This window comes from Lissotriton vulgaris, chromosome 4_1 (genome assembly GCF_964263255.1).
Source record: "Lissotriton vulgaris chromosome 4_1, aLisVul1.2, whole genome shotgun sequence".
NCBI lineage: Eukaryota > Metazoa > Chordata > Amphibia > Caudata > Salamandridae > Lissotriton > Lissotriton vulgaris.
In genome coordinates, this window is record NC_141691.1 from 314,541,731 (window position 1) to 314,559,330 (window position 17,600).

The 17,600-nt window shown below is 44.7% G+C and overlaps 1 protein-coding gene across 5 annotated transcripts in view; it reads right to left on the minus strand.

The window, feature by feature from the left end:
• Positions 1 to 17,600, minus strand: part of ATP11C (ATPase phospholipid transporting 11C (ATP11C blood group)) — an 828,266-nt gene that overhangs the window by 602,358 nt on the left and 208,308 nt on the right. For 3 of the 5 annotated variants that reach the window (XM_086918644.1, XM_086918642.1, XM_086918643.1), the window contains exon 1: positions 11,918 to 12,101. The exons of the other annotated variants lie outside the window; for them this stretch is intronic. In XM_086918644.1, coding sequence (XP_086774770.1) covers positions 11,918 to 11,968 — 51 coding nt within the window. In that variant the 5' untranslated portion in view covers positions 11,969 to 12,101. Of the gene's footprint in view, positions 1 to 11,917; positions 12,102 to 17,600 lie in introns of those variants that run through there. 5 annotated transcript variants of the gene reach the window in all.

Consider the following 17,600-nt stretch of genomic DNA (forward strand, 5'->3'; position numbering starts at 1 on the left):
AAGACTGAAAGTTTATTGAAAAATCAGCAAATTATATATTTTCTACACCCTCCATCCCTGATGGATGCTATAATAGCAATAGTTTAACTTATATCTGAAACCCTACGCCAGCCGTCAAAACAATGCCAAGTTACTTCAGGTGTCTGGAAAAACTTCCTCCATTCAGATAACTTACTCCTCATTCACACTGCTCACCCTTCACTTTTACGCTCACCCTGCACTCACAGCAACTCCCATTGCTCACAAGCACTCACACCATTCACTGTCCTCCTACCCTGCACTCACACAAGTACACAGCACGCACTTGACACTCCACTTACTTGTAACTTTCTCCGCTCACCCTACACTCACAGCGATAACACTGCACTGACGCTGTTACCCTGCATTCACACCGTTTATCCTCATCTTACCCTGCGCTCACACGAGCACCTCACTCCTCCTGCACTCACAGCAACATCACTGCACTCATAACCCACGCCATGAACTTATGCAATTCTCCCTCTATTTATCCTGATGTCACACGAGCACACAGCTCACCCTGCACTTACAGTAATCACACTGCAATCCCACCATGCATTCATGCTTTTCATCAGCACATTACTCACCCTGCACTTATGTGACACTTCACTCACCTGTCACTTTCACGTCTCACTCTGCAATCTCACTCGAACAAGCACATCACTTACCATGTATTAGTTCCTCCCGCTCTGCACTTACACCCAAACACAAACTCATCTGTCATATCACTCACCCTGCAGTCACTCCTCTCGCCAGTACTCTCACACTGTCACATCGCTCGCTGTGTCCTCATAGGCACTCCTGTCACCCACACAGCTCAACCTTCACTCACATGGGCACAGCATTCACCCTGCACTCACACCACGCAAACAATCACAATACTAACACTGGAGTCACACCACTCACCCTGCACTTCCTCCTCTCACCCTGCACTCACACAGACAAGCCTACATTCATTTTGGCACTCTGTTCATCCTGCCTGCACACGAGGGCAATAGTCTGAAGGAACTCACAGGGACACACCACTCACTCTGCACTAACTCCTCTCACCAGGCACTCACCAGTCACTCTCACAAATTACCCTTCACTCTCACCACTCACCCTGCACCTCACACAGGTACACCACTCACCCTGCATTTTCACTGCTCACACCACCCTGCACTCACTCCTCTCACTCTGCACGCACTCCTCTCACCCAAAACTCACATGGGCCTTCCTCTCACATTACATTCATGCAGCTCATCCAACACTCACATGAACACATTTTTCACTCTACGCTGCCCTCACTCACAATATTCACCATCACCCAGCTCTTACAAGAGGACACCTCTTACTCTGCGCATATAAAAATGACACAACTCTCATGAATATACACCTATTTATACAAACTCACCCAGAAAATACCATCTTTTTCTGTAGTACTAGATGCCTGCTTAATTCCATCTGAAACAATAGGTTTGGTGCAATAGGGGAGAGTGGACTGAGAATGTGGGATGGCACAAGGGAATGGCACACGATCATCGATTCAGCACCATACCCCAAAGCCTCGGACTAAGTGCTGAGGCTTTGGGGTATCATTGAGGATCGTGTGACACTTTCAGCCATTTCTAGATTTCCATTCACCACAATGCTTCCTTAAGGGACATGCAGTTTTTTACATTGTAATTTGGGTCTCAAAAACCTAAAAATGGAAAGTGTTACTGGATAATATTCATGGTTGCCGAAGAAGTCAAGCATTTCATAAGATAAGTTGGATGCTGTGAAATTACATGTTAGAATGTGGATTCATTATTTTCCAATACTGTAATTGCTTGAGCCATACGTGAAACCAAATATTAGCCCCCATAAAGCTATTTTAAGGAAGTGCACTTTATACTTGCAACAAACATTGACAAGGCAATACGGATGTATGACGTTAAAACGCATACTTTTACATCGCATACCATTACAACTCAATTTTTACAACGCAGGATCCTTTACAACGAATGCCTTTACAACGCATGTCATTACATAGCAGATGCTATTACAACGCATGCCTTTACAACGTAAGTATAGGTAAGTAGATTTTTTTTTTAAATTGTAAGTAATAAATATTTAATTAATTTAATTTATTTAAAGTAGTTTTTTTTTAAACTGAACCCTTAAAATACCCCTGTACACCAAAACCCAAACCTAGCCCTGAACCCTAAAAATACCCCTGTACCCCAAAACCTAAACCTAGCCCTGAACCCTAAAAATACCCCTGTACCCCAAAACCCAAACCTAGCCCTGAACCCTAAAAATACCCCTGTACCCCAAAACCCAAACCTAGCCCTGAAGCCTAAAAATACCCCTTTACCCAAAACCCAAACCTAGCCCTGAACCCTAAAAATACCCCTGGACCCCAAAACCCAAACCTAGCCCTGAACCCTAAAAATACCCCTATACCCCATAACCCAAACCTAGCCCTGAACACTAAAATTACCCCTGTACCCCAAAACCCAAACCTAGCCCTAAACCCTAAAAATACCCCTGTACCCCATACCCAAACCTAGCCCAGAACCCTAAAAATACACCTGTACCCCAAAACCCAAACCTAGCCCTGAACCCTAAAAATACCCCTGTACCCCAATACCCAAACCTAGCCCTGAACCCTAAAAATACCCCTGTACCCCATAGCCCAAACCTAGCCCTGAACCCTAAAAATACCCCTGTATCCCATAACCCAAACCTAGCCCTGAACCCTAAAAATACCCCTGTACCCCAAAACCCAAACCTAGCCCTAAACCCTGAAAATACCCCTGTACCCCAAAACCTAGCCCTGAACCCTAAAAATACCCCAGTACCCCAAAACCCAAATTAAATAAATGTTTTAAAAAAGATAAACTTACCTATACTTACGTTGTAATGGCATGCGTTGTAATAGCATCTGCTATGTAATGTCATGCGTTGTAAAGGCATTCGTTGTAAAGGATCCTGCGTTGTAGTAGTTGTGTTGTAAAAGTAGTCTGTTGTAATAGTTGCGTTGTAACTGTTGTTTCCCAGGCAATACATTATCATTTTTTAATTGGGTATAGAGAATATGTGTTTTTTATTTAAAGGAAATGCAGGTATAGCAGAAGCAGCAGGGCAAGTTTTTCTTGCATAATAAAAGCAGATTGACTAATGGAAGTGTGAGTAGCAGTGTGTCTGTGTGTGAGTATAACAGATTACAAATGCACGAAAGAGTGCAAGCGATATAGTGAGAATGTGTGTGTGAGACAATGTGCATTTGTGCGAATATATATGTGCTATGCGTATAAGTGTGCTGCTGGCCTGGTATCCTGGAGGTTATTATTGCCTTATGGACAAGGGCACTAATAGTATATGGATAGGAGGTGTTACCTATGGAAAACAGCAGGCCCTGACATGCTTCTATTAACACATCATCATTGGTTGTGGGGACTTGAACTGTTAAACTGAGAAAGCTGATAGCCCAGTCATACATAGAGGCAGGGACACAGAACACAGGCCACCACACCAGGCCGTGATATGGCAAGCACAATTCTTACTATATAGGGTGGATCCACAACAAAATGTTGGACCCGATATTTGAGGGAACTCTTGTCATAAGATTTCCTGTACTCATTTTATATGGGGTGTCAATAGCAAAATGCTGACCCATGTATATTGAGGGAACTTTAAAGGTACCCATGATGTGAAATTTCTGGAGCTGTCATAATAAATGTACTTCTTGGCAAAAGGGTCTCATCCATGAAAACAATGATGACCATGGTAAAGTGGAAGTAATTTCTGACTTAAGACAATTGAAAAACACAAGATCTTCTCAACTAAAAGACCAGGATTCCCTGATGCACCATAAAAGTACTGGAATATTTCATGAATGCCTTATGAGGGTCTGCGGCGTTTTAGCAAACTTGATCCCAAAAGTTTCAAAATTTCTCAGAGGAGAAGTCTACTCTCCCTTAAACCATCTACAATAAATGTGTTAAATTGATTTGCTTGTTAGAATTAGGGGGAAGTATACCTCACCACTTACATAGATCTTTTACCTCATATAATGGCTATGAGGTTACCTCTGACCCCATTTCTGGAAATGCTTGTACTGCCCCTTTGCTGGGAGCAGGGCTGGCTTTAGGGTGATGCAACTGGTGTAGCCACACCTGAAGCAGACTTTGGTGAGGGGCGCTGTGTTTTTTATCTAGAAGTATTGACTCATGGTAAAGAAGCACGGAGGGTCAATGTGCATGCTGCAAAGAACAAGTAACATGCAGATCTCAGAACGGAGTGTAAGAAATGTATGTGAGAGAAAGGTTATGGGGAGATGAAATGCACTGTTGGGGGTGGTAGTGAGGAAATTCATGGAGAGGGGGTAATGGGGGAGGAGAGCACCAACAAAGACTGTTGTAACAGCCGCCACCAGGGCTCAAGCCTCCCCTGGCTGGGAGTCTTAGCCCCCTCCAAGTTCGGTCCTAGTTGCACCCTGCATTCTGCAGACCCTTCGATGATTGCTAACGAAAGGATAGAGGCATGAGAGGGGCAGCAGACCATTTCCATCCATTCACATTCCTTCCCAGTGAACATTTTAATGTGTAAGTAGCTCGAGTCTCCAATGTGACATTGGCTGATTTAAAGGAATGACAAAGGGGGGGGGCATGCCATGCAGCACAAAAGGCCCCTTGATCAGTGTATGCTCTTCCCCCGAGGCTGCTCACTGCGATTTCCAATGGAGAAGTTGTTACACAGGCACAATAAAACGTTGTGTATCAGCTACTAACCCGTGATACATTTCATTGCAACTAACATCGAGGCGACACCCTTTCAATGCCCTCCTCTATTTGCTTTACGGAATGAGTCACAAAACTTACTTTGTGAATCAGAAATACTTTTCCGACTCACAAACTAACTTTTGCATTTTGAGCCATAGATATTTGGAGTCACAAAGCTGCAAGTCGCTGGCTTTGTGACAGCGAAAGGTTTTCGCACATGGAGTCCAAGGTTCCAAGCTGTACTTATTTGAATTAGTTTGAGCGTCCTATTTGGTAAGCCAGAGAGGGGGCGTGGAGAGGGGGGGTGGGGGGGGGGGGGGGTTGCACAGCAGGCTCCTCCTCTTTTGGGTGAGGAGCAATAGTATCCTGATGACAAATACAGTCAAGAATGTTTTCAACAGACCCACCCCTTGCCTCTGGTCCTAATAAATCACATCAAAACTTACAGCTGCACAACAACATCCATATCCTCCAACAAAACACAAACTGTATGAACAATTATACACCATTTTTATTTACTGACACACATGAACATCCCAACCATACCACACGGAGTCACTTCGCTTGTAGGATCAAGCCTTCAGCTAAGAACATTAAAAAGTGTTCAGCTCACTCCTGGTATCCCCACAACAACGTTAGATCCATGATATGTACACCCACCCGATGCATTTCAACTCCGCCATATACAAGTGCGCCCGCCTGCTGCCTGGGGGTGGTCCCTGCTGCTCTCTTGATGCAAGGTGTCCGGGTTCCCAAACAAAAACCTATGGCAATGGTTGGGTTTCCTATGCTCACCTGCAGTTATGCGATGTAGATCATTGTGGACAATGTGCAGAGTCAAACTGCCTCTGAATAAACCTTCCTCAACAAAATTTGAACATCACAAGTCGTAGGTTTTTTTTTTTGATTCGACCAACATCAAACACCAATAGCTCCATTCTTTAAAATACTATCTCTACTGCGTCTAGCTAGTACTCACTAATGTCAAGAACTGAGAAAAATACCTCCTCTATTTCTTTTTTGTGCATTATCCTGGATGCCAAGAGAAGCCAGCAGTTTCAAGAAAACTCAAAAAATAGAAAAAAATAACTTTTCAACATAAGTGAAGGCCCACAACACTTCCCACTCATGGTCACAGCAAAGCATTTCCATAGTTCTCCTTCTGTCCTGTCTGTATACCAATACTGTAAAAGGGAGAAGAGAAAAGGGGGTCTTAAAAGAAGCCCTGAAAAGAATGAAAGACAATGGTAGAGCAACTAGATTTAAGACTCATTCAGGCATATGCATCAAAGTAAATACCGGGAGCAAATGGGCAGATTCTCAGAATCTGGCCCTTTGCTCCCGGTATTTTTGCATTTGGGATGCATCATCCCAAATGCAAAAATCGCAATTTAAGGAATCTCTAAATTGAGATTACTTAAATTGCGATTGCATTTAAGGAATCCCAAATTGAGATTCCTTAAATGCAATGCATGAAAGTAAAAAAAATAGCGAATTCGCTAATAGGGGGAGCAAATTACCATGAAGTTGGACTTCATGGTAATTTGCTAAAACTTTGAAAAAAGCACTTTTGTGTATTTTTCAAAGTTTCATGTTGCCACACACATGCCCTGAGGGCATGTGTGTGTGCAACATATGTGCCTAGATCAATTTCAGGGGTGCAACAGGGTGTCATTTTGGCCCACATGCATCAAAGTAGATTGCATTCGCAATCGTCATTTTTCTAAGAAAACGGACGTTTGCGAATGCAATCTACCAGTGTGAGATGCATCATTCATTTTTTGCATTTTCGGTATTTTAGAATTCGTAAATGATTATGCGAGTTCTAAAATGAGTCGCAATGGGTGCGATTCGTATTTTAGAAGGAAATGTTCCCATGCATCATTGTTTGGAAGATGCAAAAGCAGTGGAAATCGCAGTTTGCATTTCTAAAAATAAGAACAAGTCAGAGATGGTGTTATTTTTTCGCTGCCATATGAAATCCTTTTCCACAGCGCGCGCCATTGGTACACTGAGAAACCACACAGAAGTAAACGTCTTCGTTGGGAAATCGCGCGTGTATGTCTACACGACGTGCAGTAACGTAGCGATACTAAGTCCTGGTTCAAAGCTGCTGCCAGTGCCCTCCTGGCGTGGCCATTCATATTTCTGGGTAAGGGGTTTCAAGCGTCTCCCGCCCGCAGTTATCCTGCGAGATGGGCTTTTGGTGGGTGGGCAGTCCTTAAATGTGAATGCGTCTAATGGCACTGCCATGGAGCGCTTCGCAGCCTCCTTGGGGCTATAATGCGCTGTATAATTTTTACAGTACATAGCAATGCAAGGACTTAAAAGCGATGCCCCAACGGCACCCTCGGGCCACGTGTTTACCCCGTCAGAGCGGGACTGGGCTCTGCAGCCAGGGAGGGGTTAACGTGAGGAGTAGAGTAGAGTCAGCCTGCTGGTTCCACATTAGGGCCAAGCTGCAAGGCAGCGCCGCGCGACCGTCCTCTGCTGGGGGTGATGGAGAGGGGAGAGCGGACCCCAGAGGATTGCCGCCAACTGTCCCAGATGTGGCAGAGAGGCTGCCAGCCTTACTGGGGGGCCGAAGTGCCGCCATCTTCTCCAGAGACAACTGGTGCCTGGAGGAGCCACGAGACAGCTGGGCCTTTACAGAGCTGTGCATTGTTACTCTCTGTAGCCAGCAGAGCTGTCACGGGGAGACTGCAGAGGTGACATCTGTAGACAGCTGAGCTGTCACTGGAAACAACGCAGAGAGGCTGCCTTAAGACATCTGGGCTGTCGGGGCTACACTGCAGGGATGCTGTATGCAGACATCATCCCTGCTCCTGGTGGAGACTGCAGGGGGCGTTCTCTGGACAGGGAGACACGGAATGTCTCTCTCTGTGTTCTCTATAGACTGGTGGGCTGACACAGATGGTGACTGCCTGAGCGCTCCGTAGAGCTGTTCCATCACTTGAGGGGGTACAGGCATCTAAGCTGTCACAAGGGGACTGTTCGGAAGAGCTGTCTTAAGCACAGACGTCACGTGCTGTGTGTAGACGGCTGCGCTGTCAATGGACACCGCCCAGGTGTGGTCTGTTAATAGCCGAGCTGTAGCAGAATAACGAAAAGTGGGCGGTCCAGTGAGGAGCACTCTCTTTTGTAGCTGCCATGCTCTGTAACTCTCTAAGTGTCATTCTCACGTCGTTTATCACAGAGCTCCTGCGCCTGTCACACCGAGCACCGGGCTGTGGATCACCTTACAAGAAAGAGTCATTGTACTACAGGGGATGCCCACTGCTGAGAAACCACCCCAGGAATTGCTACCCAATTCATCAACTGTGCCAGATTCCCATTGGCTCCTTCCTCCTGCTGCCCTTCGATACCTCGCCCTTGTCAAGCCACATGTGAAGTTAAAACTCAACTACACCTGAAAGTGAATGCCAGCAATCCTTGTGGTGCCCACCAACAAGTAGAAAATAAACAAAAAATGAATGTGCACTGAGTTACAATGGCATGTTTGATGTTCTATGAAACACACACATATACACTCTCCTCCGCGTCTTGAAGTAGTTCTCGAGCGCCACACAAATGCGCGTTGAGCCGAACACTGACGCATCTCGAGGGCCGCCTCCTCCAGGCCGAAGCAGGGCTCTCAGCCGGCAATCAGCAAACTGTGCATGATTAAATTATAGGTCATGTGAAATAATTTGAATAGTGTTTTCAGATATTGCATTTTTTCAGTATGACCATTTAAGCTGCAAGATTAAAGGCAATTTTCCGAAGATGTGTCACCTCATTAATTAGCACCTGTTATGGCGACAAATTGATGATTGAGAGCTAGGCTTGAAAATGGATTTAACCTTTTAGACCCAATTATGTTGAAGTCGAATGTGATCTCTTTTAAAGATTGTTCTACCTTCCCTGGTAAGTCACTGTATCAATGGAAATTACCGTGTGTTTCAGAACAACCCGACTTCAAACATTAAGCACAAGCGCGAGCCGCATATTCATATTTGCATCAATTCATCAACTGTGCTGTTTTCGCATTCAGCGAAAGTGCAAAATGCGATTTCCAGTAATGCGATTCCTTAAAGAGCGTGATTCGCTTTAAATTGCGATTTGTTGCGACACGCAAAAAAAAAAGAAATCTTCATGCATACCGATTTGCGATTTCTTATTTGCGATTCCTTAAAAATCGCAAATAAGAAATCGCAATCTCCCACTTTGATGCATGTGGGCCTTTGACACCCTTGCACCCTTGAAATTGCATGAGCAATTTGCGAGTACCTACTGGTACTCGCAAATTGCTCATGCAATCTCCAATACATTCCTATGGGCCTATAGGCCCATAGGAATGAATGGGACAGCATTCCTTAATTGCGACTAGCAATTTGCGAGTAGCAATTAAGGAATGTTTAGGAATCGCTATTTTAATAGCAATTCCTACATGCATAGGATTTTGCAATTCCTAAATAGCGATTCCTTAAAAATCGCTATTTAGGAATAGCAAAAGGCTACGTTGATGCATCTGCCAGTTGTTTCATTATATAGCCTGCTGCTGAGGGCTATGGGGTACTGCGTCTTACCAGGAAACAACATGAATGTTCACTTGCTGTCTACTACTACAGGGCTTTTATTTCAACTGCAGAGGTGTTAATCAACAAATCAATAACAACAGAGAAATTGATATGTATCATGCTGCACAAAAGCAACATCTGGATATTGGGACCCCAGAAGCAGCATTTTACAAAATCAATTTGATAAATGTGTGAGGTAAGCGAGAAGCAGAAAGAAGAAATGCATTAGCCACATATTTGTAACGCATAAAAACGATGACATGCAGGACTGGTGTATCCGAATTTATAAAGTTATTACTCCTGTACGAAGTTAGAATCGTTTCTTGCATATCTGGAAATATACAGGAAGGCCACACAAAATCAGACAATAACTTCTACCACAGGAGATAGATATTATATTATGAACGAAGATTTTTAAATCCCTATAATTGAAGTAATATTAGATTATTTTTTTCTTGCCAGTTTAAATGTATTCGCAACAAAAGGGGGGGACCAAGAGCTCATGAAGGCCCAGCATACATGCTCCAAAAGATATCACAGTGTGGGTACTAGAGTTTAAATGTTGGTCTTTGTGGCGTGACAAAATCTTAAACTAAAAGGACAAGAGTTAATTCCCTAGGGGCCGTATTAAGTACAGGGCACTATGTACCCAGTGCACCCACTGAAAGGACAAACGGAGACAGTGCGTACTCTAAGGGTCTGTTTGTCTCTCAGCCCGCATCCACAATAAAGCATGGGTAAGGGGCAAAGTATATCCCTAATTTAATTGGGGCTGTGCCAGAATGTAAAAGAGGGAGCTACCTCCCAAGAAAGCATTGCCACAAGTGTCTGCGACCCCTTCGGTTATAACATAGTGCTGCAGGGGCACACTAAGTGGGCACATATGCCCATTGCGCCCTTGAGGCATTATGCAAACTTTGCCCAGGCATTTGTCTAAAACAGATTTAGGAATTAAAAAATGCTTAATTTATGATACGGTTAGTTCCACTTAACTTACCAAGGGGCAAGTCTCTAGGATACGTATACATATCTAACGCACCCTGATGAAATGTTTAGTCTTTAAGACAATTGTGGATGTTTCTGGTGTTATGGTGCTAGAGTTTGCAAGAAAATTTCTTTCAAGTCTGGTGAACGCTCCTGGAGATGTCTGAGTGGGTTTTCACAAATATGGGGAATACATTTCTCTAACTTATCAGCACATGGCAGTTACACCTGAAAGATCTAGATTCTCACTGTGGGAAAGTCATCGACACGTGCTCTACGTCAGTGACTGAACTGCAGTGATACAACTGCATTACCCTCTTCACTTTCCTCCTCCAACCCTTGAGGGCACCTTTTCTTTTGGGTTGCGAGTCAGATGTGTAGCCGTGATCAGCTTCTGCAGCCTGCCCCTCTGTTGGGTTTTTTTTCTTCCATTTTTTACTGTATCCCTGCTTTTCTTTTCTTGCTTTCTGGGGAGGGGTGGCCCTCCTACTCCCACTCTAGCTTGTTTTCCTATCCTCTTGAATTTCCCGCAAGACATTTACCCACCAGGAGCTGATGTGATCTGCAATGCCATAGGGCAGTGTTGGCGGGGAGATGTCCTGCCCATGCCCTGTATACCAAAATATGTCCAGGGAAGGTCTGCTGATGGCAAGTGCCCTAGTTACCCTAGACAAGCTTCGGAACGTGTCTTAGAGTGAAAATAAAACAGGAATTTAAAAGGTTTATTGCAAATGTGCTTTACTGTCTATCTCTTTGAATGAGTATTTTATACAATGCGCATGGATGGGCATGTAGGGAGACAGGAGTAAGAATAGTTTGTTTGTGAATATCATACACTTTCCCCTGTTCAATCAACGAGTCAAAGATAATAATACCAAATTAAAAGAATGGTTTTGTTAAAAACCAAACTGGTGTAATTTACAAACGATTACATAAATTACGAGTGTTATATTACTGTAGTCTTTTGTAGGAAACCTTTGCGAGAGATAGCCCTTCTAAATTGTGAAATGTGTGTTCAAAGAATTGGACTATATCAAGGCAATCAGACAAATATGCGGGTGTTAACATTCAATCAACATCAGCAAATGTCTTAAATGCGTGTAATAACACAGCAGCACCATTAGATATCTGTCGAAGACCTTCCGCTCAGTTTATATTGATGAGGAAACTGTACCCTGGCCAGAGGCATGAAGTAATCAGTTCCTGCAGATTGCAACGAGGGTCCCCAGAGAGCCCCATATCGCACAGATATCCATTGACCTAGGACTGAACGGGCCCCCTGCTTGGGTAGGGCCCCTGAAGGGGTGCACCCCACCCATCCCCCAGGCTGGGGCTGCAGTGCCCCCGATTCTGGCAGCACTCACATGCACGGCTTTTAATAGCTGTCTTTTATTAGTAGCTGTGCTCAGGTCCGGTATTTTTAGCTGGTCATTAAATAAACGCGTCTATCTAACCCCCACACCAGCGCTCTTTGAAGGTGAAGGGCGCCAGCACGGTGTTTAGTCGCCCATGCCGCCACTCGGCAGACACTCGGAGGCGAGATTTCCGGATGCCCAGAAGTTTGGCTCGTGTGTCTTAGTCCTTGATACGGCGGTAGCTCGCACTCACCCAGCGTGGCCAGAGGGCGTAGCAGGAGTCGTCTCTCAGATAGGCTTCCATCCCTTCCAGTGGGGACAGGGCAGCTGGTCACCCGCTCCGTCCGCGGGCCGGACCCGGTGGTTTCCACGCGCCGCGGGGCCGAACGTGCCACCTGCGGAGCCTGTCCACGGGCGAAGGTCACCGACTCTGTGCCGAGCCCGGCGCGAGCGCACAGGCACAACTTCAAAGGGGATGAGGCAAGGGGGCAGCGGGCAGTTTACTTTTAGGAAGGGGGGCGGAGGAGACGAATAAACTGAGCGCTAAACTTATCATTTTTGGGCTCGGGAGAAATACCAATTACAACACGCAAAAATAAGCATTATAGTTTCGACCAGAAAAAAATACGATAACTTAACAGAATGTATGTTTTGGGATTGTAATAAGAGTGTAATACAAAGCCATAATAAAAGGAAACTCGTACTCATTCGGAGTGCCGAAGAAGGAAGGAAGCGAGCCTACTCGAGGACACCGGATCACAGAGACATTCCATAGCGAAGCCAGTCTCAACTGGGCTTCTTGGCAAGGAGTTGGATTGGATATCTCGTGAGTCCAGCCTTTTCAGTGTTTGGCCTTTGGCATTAAACCATCATCTGCGTCTCCTACTCCTCCCACCCCTTTTGTGAGGCTCGTGGTTCTACAAGTGCACAGAGACAAACAAAGCACATACCACTCCACTCTTCTACCCCTCAAAATACTCCACTCCGGGTGCAGGTGCGGGTTTTCTTTCCGTTCTCGGACTTTCCACAATTCTTTCCCGCCCCCATCCTTTCCTCTTAACTTTCTTCTTCCTCTTTTCTCGGTCTTGTTCACACTTTTCTTTTTAACTTCCAATGAACTGCCGGGACACTCTGGACATCCCTTAATGTGGTAACACGTCACCCTCCCTTTTTGCTGGCAAGAGACCCTAGGGAGCAGAAGGGGTGGTACACCCCCACCCACAACACTGAAAGAAAGAGGTGAACTTTACTGGAGGCCCAATGTGGTCTGTGGTTGATCATTTGAAATGGTGGTCATTGTCTATGTTGCTTGCCTTTGTGTGCTTTTAAATGCAAGCTTACTTGTGAATGGAAGTACTGCAAGGTTTTTTTGGGCACAGATGAAATAAAGACGTTACCAAAAATAGTGTGTGCGACAGCCTAATGTTCAAGGCTAAGGCATTGCATAACAGAGGCCTTGTACTGGACAAGACCAGACCACTCGGGAGGTACATTTATTTTTGGAGTCCAGAAAGTTATCCTGAGTTCTGCTGTTGCCAAATAACTGGGAGTCCTTAGATGCAGGAATGTGTACAAAATGAACCAGTCTGGAATGCAATGGGGACCTTGACCAGAAGTCAATGTACGGTCTAATGCGCTGCTGAAACATGGTCTTGTCTCTTCATAACAAACATGGCCCACACTGCAGCATTTTAAGCCATTTGAAGACCACAAATAAACTCTAGGAGGTTGTACAAAGGGCTTTGCAGTGGTCGCACCAACCATTTACTGTGACTTCTATCACAAATGCCTGATTCTTTGCAAAGTGGAGAGGAATTCAGGGTTTGAGCAGAGTGATGGTGAGGAAGCAGCTCTTGATTACAAAATGTAATAGCAGTTAAAGGGAACATCTTTAGATTTTCAGTAGGAGTAGGGTTGTATTTGAGTTAAAAATGTGTGAGATCTAGAGGGAAAATAGGGACGATATACCAGCAGCAGCTTTTCCTGTTGAGCGAAGGAGCGTCGCCCCAGCTTAGGAGGGGGCAGAGAAGGGGAAAAATAAAATAGTAATAAAGTGACTTTATTACAATTTTATTTTCTTCTGTCAATCCGAGCGGGTTGTAAGGGCAGGGCCTTTGCTGTATATTGGCAGCAGGTGAGGAGGAGTGGTGCCCAAGTTTAGAGTGGGCTTGTCTTAGGCTGGCTGTCTTGCGACAGCCAGCCTGACATGCGCACTTTAAAGTTCTCCAACCCAACTGTCTTAGACAGATAGCTGGTGAGCAAGCAAAGGCTTCCAGTGCCTGTGGGAGTTCTGAGACCGCCTGCTTTATCCAATCCTGGCGCCTCTCTCATGCTTGTTAACAGCATGAGAGCAGTGTCTAGACTGGTTCGGGGAGGTGGCCGAGGCCCATGCATGAGGACGACAAGAACACCAGGACGGAGGACATGCAGCAAGCAAGGTAAGTGAATGGCTTTTTTTACCTTATTTGGAGGAAAACGGAATCGCTGACACACATTACATTAATGTTTTAAAGTTAAAAATTTTAAATTTAAAACCATAATGTAATGTCGGCGATTTAGTTAGTGTTTGCCAAAGTTATTTTCTCTGAGTCGGCACAGCACTATTTCTCGGCACCACCACTTTCAAGTGATATCAGCTGCCACTGCGACATACTCTTAGTGCCAAAATGATTAACTGACAAATAAGCATCCTATCCTACTTGAGTTACCTCCCATCAGCATCATATTTATGGTCCGATACTTAAAAGTGGAAGTGTTATTCCTTTGTGTTTCATGGAGGTTGAGGAATACCTGGAGTACAATTTATGCTTCACCCTGATCTGATCTACCCTAGTAAGGTGAGTCTTGTAAGCAGAGATTACCTGGGCGTGTCTTCTTTAAATATTTCCAGATCAATGTCTGCTTAGTGGGGCAGTTGTGGCTATTCAGATTTACATTAATCATGACGGCTCAACAGTCATTAAAAATTCCCACAGACCCTGCTGTGGGAGCTCTGGCAACTGCACAATCCTTGTTTTTGAAAACATGACTGACTGAGAATCTTTATCCAAAATTATGTTACCACTCCAGGGTGATTTCCTCCTTCTCTATGCCATCCCTGTCCTTCCTAATTTGAAAACAACCATCATTTCAAATAGGTGACTTCGAAGCAAGCCCCCAGAATGACCTCTTGTACGAGAAATTGCTCTTAAAAGAAGGAAACAATCCTTCTGAGGAAATGGTTTGCTCCCTACCGGTCACTTCCCACCCTAATAATAACATCGGTTGAAAAAACAGGTCTGATTCAAGCTCTGCCCATCTGACCAAGTATACTTTTTCTTGTGGCACCTCTAATGGCCAGTGTTAAATGTACCAGTTTTCATTCATTATCAAAGTAAAAGTTTTACAGAAATTAATCTGGTAGCCACCTTAACACCTTGCCTGCGGCGTAAATTCTCTCCCGGTGCTGAACATTCCATTCGCGGGAGTGGTCATGACGGAACGGTTCCGTCTAAGCATAGCGCGACCGATGCTCATGACGTAACCTTTCCGTCATGAGCATCGAAGGGGTTAATGTATTGGAGGATTCAGCATCTTACTTCAGACTCTAAGTTTTTGGATAGGTTAATTATTCTGGAGTAAATTGTGTCTCTGATCGGCCTTCTCAATTCTCTCCTTCTCAGAGGTTTACTTGGCTCACTCCCACCAGTCCACACTCGTAATGGCCACTGCCTGTCCCAGCATTTTTACCTTCTTGAATTGGGAATTTTAGGAATAGCAACATCAGTTTTAGGTCAGAGAAGAGGTGAATTTTGTCCTCTTTCTCCAACATGATTCTGAAGAGATATGTCCACCTGTAGGGTACCTGCCAATCTTTGAGATGGTCTGGGATGGGTTTAAATATATAATTTCCCTCTGCAGAATTGTATTGCATTGTATATATCTATAGTTCTTTCTAACTCTGTGTGTGGTGCTGAAGCACCTACCCACATGGATAGCAAGCTACACTGTATATGGTGTGTGGCTGGATGGGTCTTGTCTTTGTTTTGAGCCCACGTGGTAAGTATTTTCATATTGTTCACAATTACCACTCTTTGGGATTTGTTTCTGCTGAAATGTACTGTGAGGGATCACATAGGCATTCTTGGAAAATGATGTCATCCTTGCTTCTTTGCCCATTTCACGACAGGTTCTTTTTCTGAGACGTAATGAAAATTCTCTAGCTAATATCTCTGTTTTTGGTCATGTATCGTGTGACTGTGACCTACTCCATCCACTCTTTCCAATCTCACTTGCAAATGTCTGTCTCCTAGCAAAAAGAAGATGAATACCTCCAGGACTGTACCTCAGCTATCTCCTTGAGGCTTTGAACGGTTCTTCAACAATTTTGTGGTCCACCTTCTCCAATTACATCCCCTTGATATCCAGTTCCAGAGCTCTGGTTGCCAGCACATTATGTCCAATGTAGTTCCAAGGTCTGTTCTAAAATCTTAGATGTTTTTGGTCAAGTTCTGAAGTTTCTCATGCTGTTCTTTTATGAATGATGCTAGACTATCTAGCAACCTTGAGTTTTGATTCTCTGAGCACTATGGCTCAATTTTTTGCAGCTAAGCGTGCATTGTTTCTCAGGTTTTCAGCATCTCTACCAGGATTTCGCCCAACCCTCCATCCCCCTTTTGACAGAGAGACAGCCAAGCCTGATCAATACTTTGGGAGTAGGGTGTCTGCTCTCCAGATGCCCAACTGAATGGCCTATTTAGGCAATCTCTGTTGTACGATTAGCACTTTTTTCCCAATATTGGGTAGTAGGATCCAGACTGAGGGTGCTTCAAAAGAGTCCCCTTAAATAGTATAGTTCAGTTCAAGCCAAAATCCGTATTCCTCTATGGGCCTTTTTATTCTAAAGAGGAGGGAAGAGGTAATGATTGAGGAAAAGATTCAACACCTACTAAAAGTTCCAGATATTTCTCTCCCCTACCACCCATCCCCAGCTGGAGATGCAATTATGGCATCACAATTCATGTATACACATTTTGCAAGCGACTCACTTAATTTCTTCTTCATTTGTGCTTCTTTGCTTCACCACTGTGCCATAGTGAGACACCAGACAATCCGCATCAGACATGGCATGGGCGTTATGCTGGTTTATCTCTGCAGACTAATGCCTGGCCCTCATTTGCTGGTCTCCAGCCTCACGAGGACGGTACACTTCTCTGCACCTATGTCATATTGTGGGGCCCTTCCAGATGGATCTATAAGGACAGTTTTCTTGCCCAAATCGGTACCCTTTTCACAGGCTCAGGTGCGTACCTCTGCCTGAGTAGATGCTTCTATGAGGTCACGGGGGGGCTGAGCAGACTCAACAGTTGTTCTGCCCATGGAGAGATGTGGGTCACCAACAAGTCCTCTGCAGACACCACAAACCAGAGCTGCTGCCTCATTCAGTATGGCCAAGTGCTTGATTCAGCTTGTTTCCTAAATCAAGCAACTCTCACCCCACTGAGTGCTACGTGAAATCACCATTGCCTAATCATCTTGAGGATCTGCTTGTATTCTCACACTCAAAAGATCTCACAAGGCCAGCTGATGACTCGTGTCTGTTAGGGAAACAGGTTCTCTGTATCGGCCAGGCATGTAGCAGACGAGAGCCATATCTGATTGGCTCTGCTCCATGTGTCACCCCTGAAGCTTATTTATTAAGGGCCATATGTATCATTCAAAATTGCGATCGCAACCGCCGAAATTAGCAGAATTTCGGCGTTTGCAATCGCAATTTAGCTAAGTGGGATGTATGAATGGAAAACAGCCATGCAAAATAAGGAATCACAAATTTGCGATTCTCTGTTTTGCGATTGCATTTAAGGAATCGCAAATTGCGATTCCTTAAATGCAATGTAAGGCCCAGAAAAGGGCAATTTGGCCATAAGGAATCGCAAATTGCCACCTACTTAAAGTAG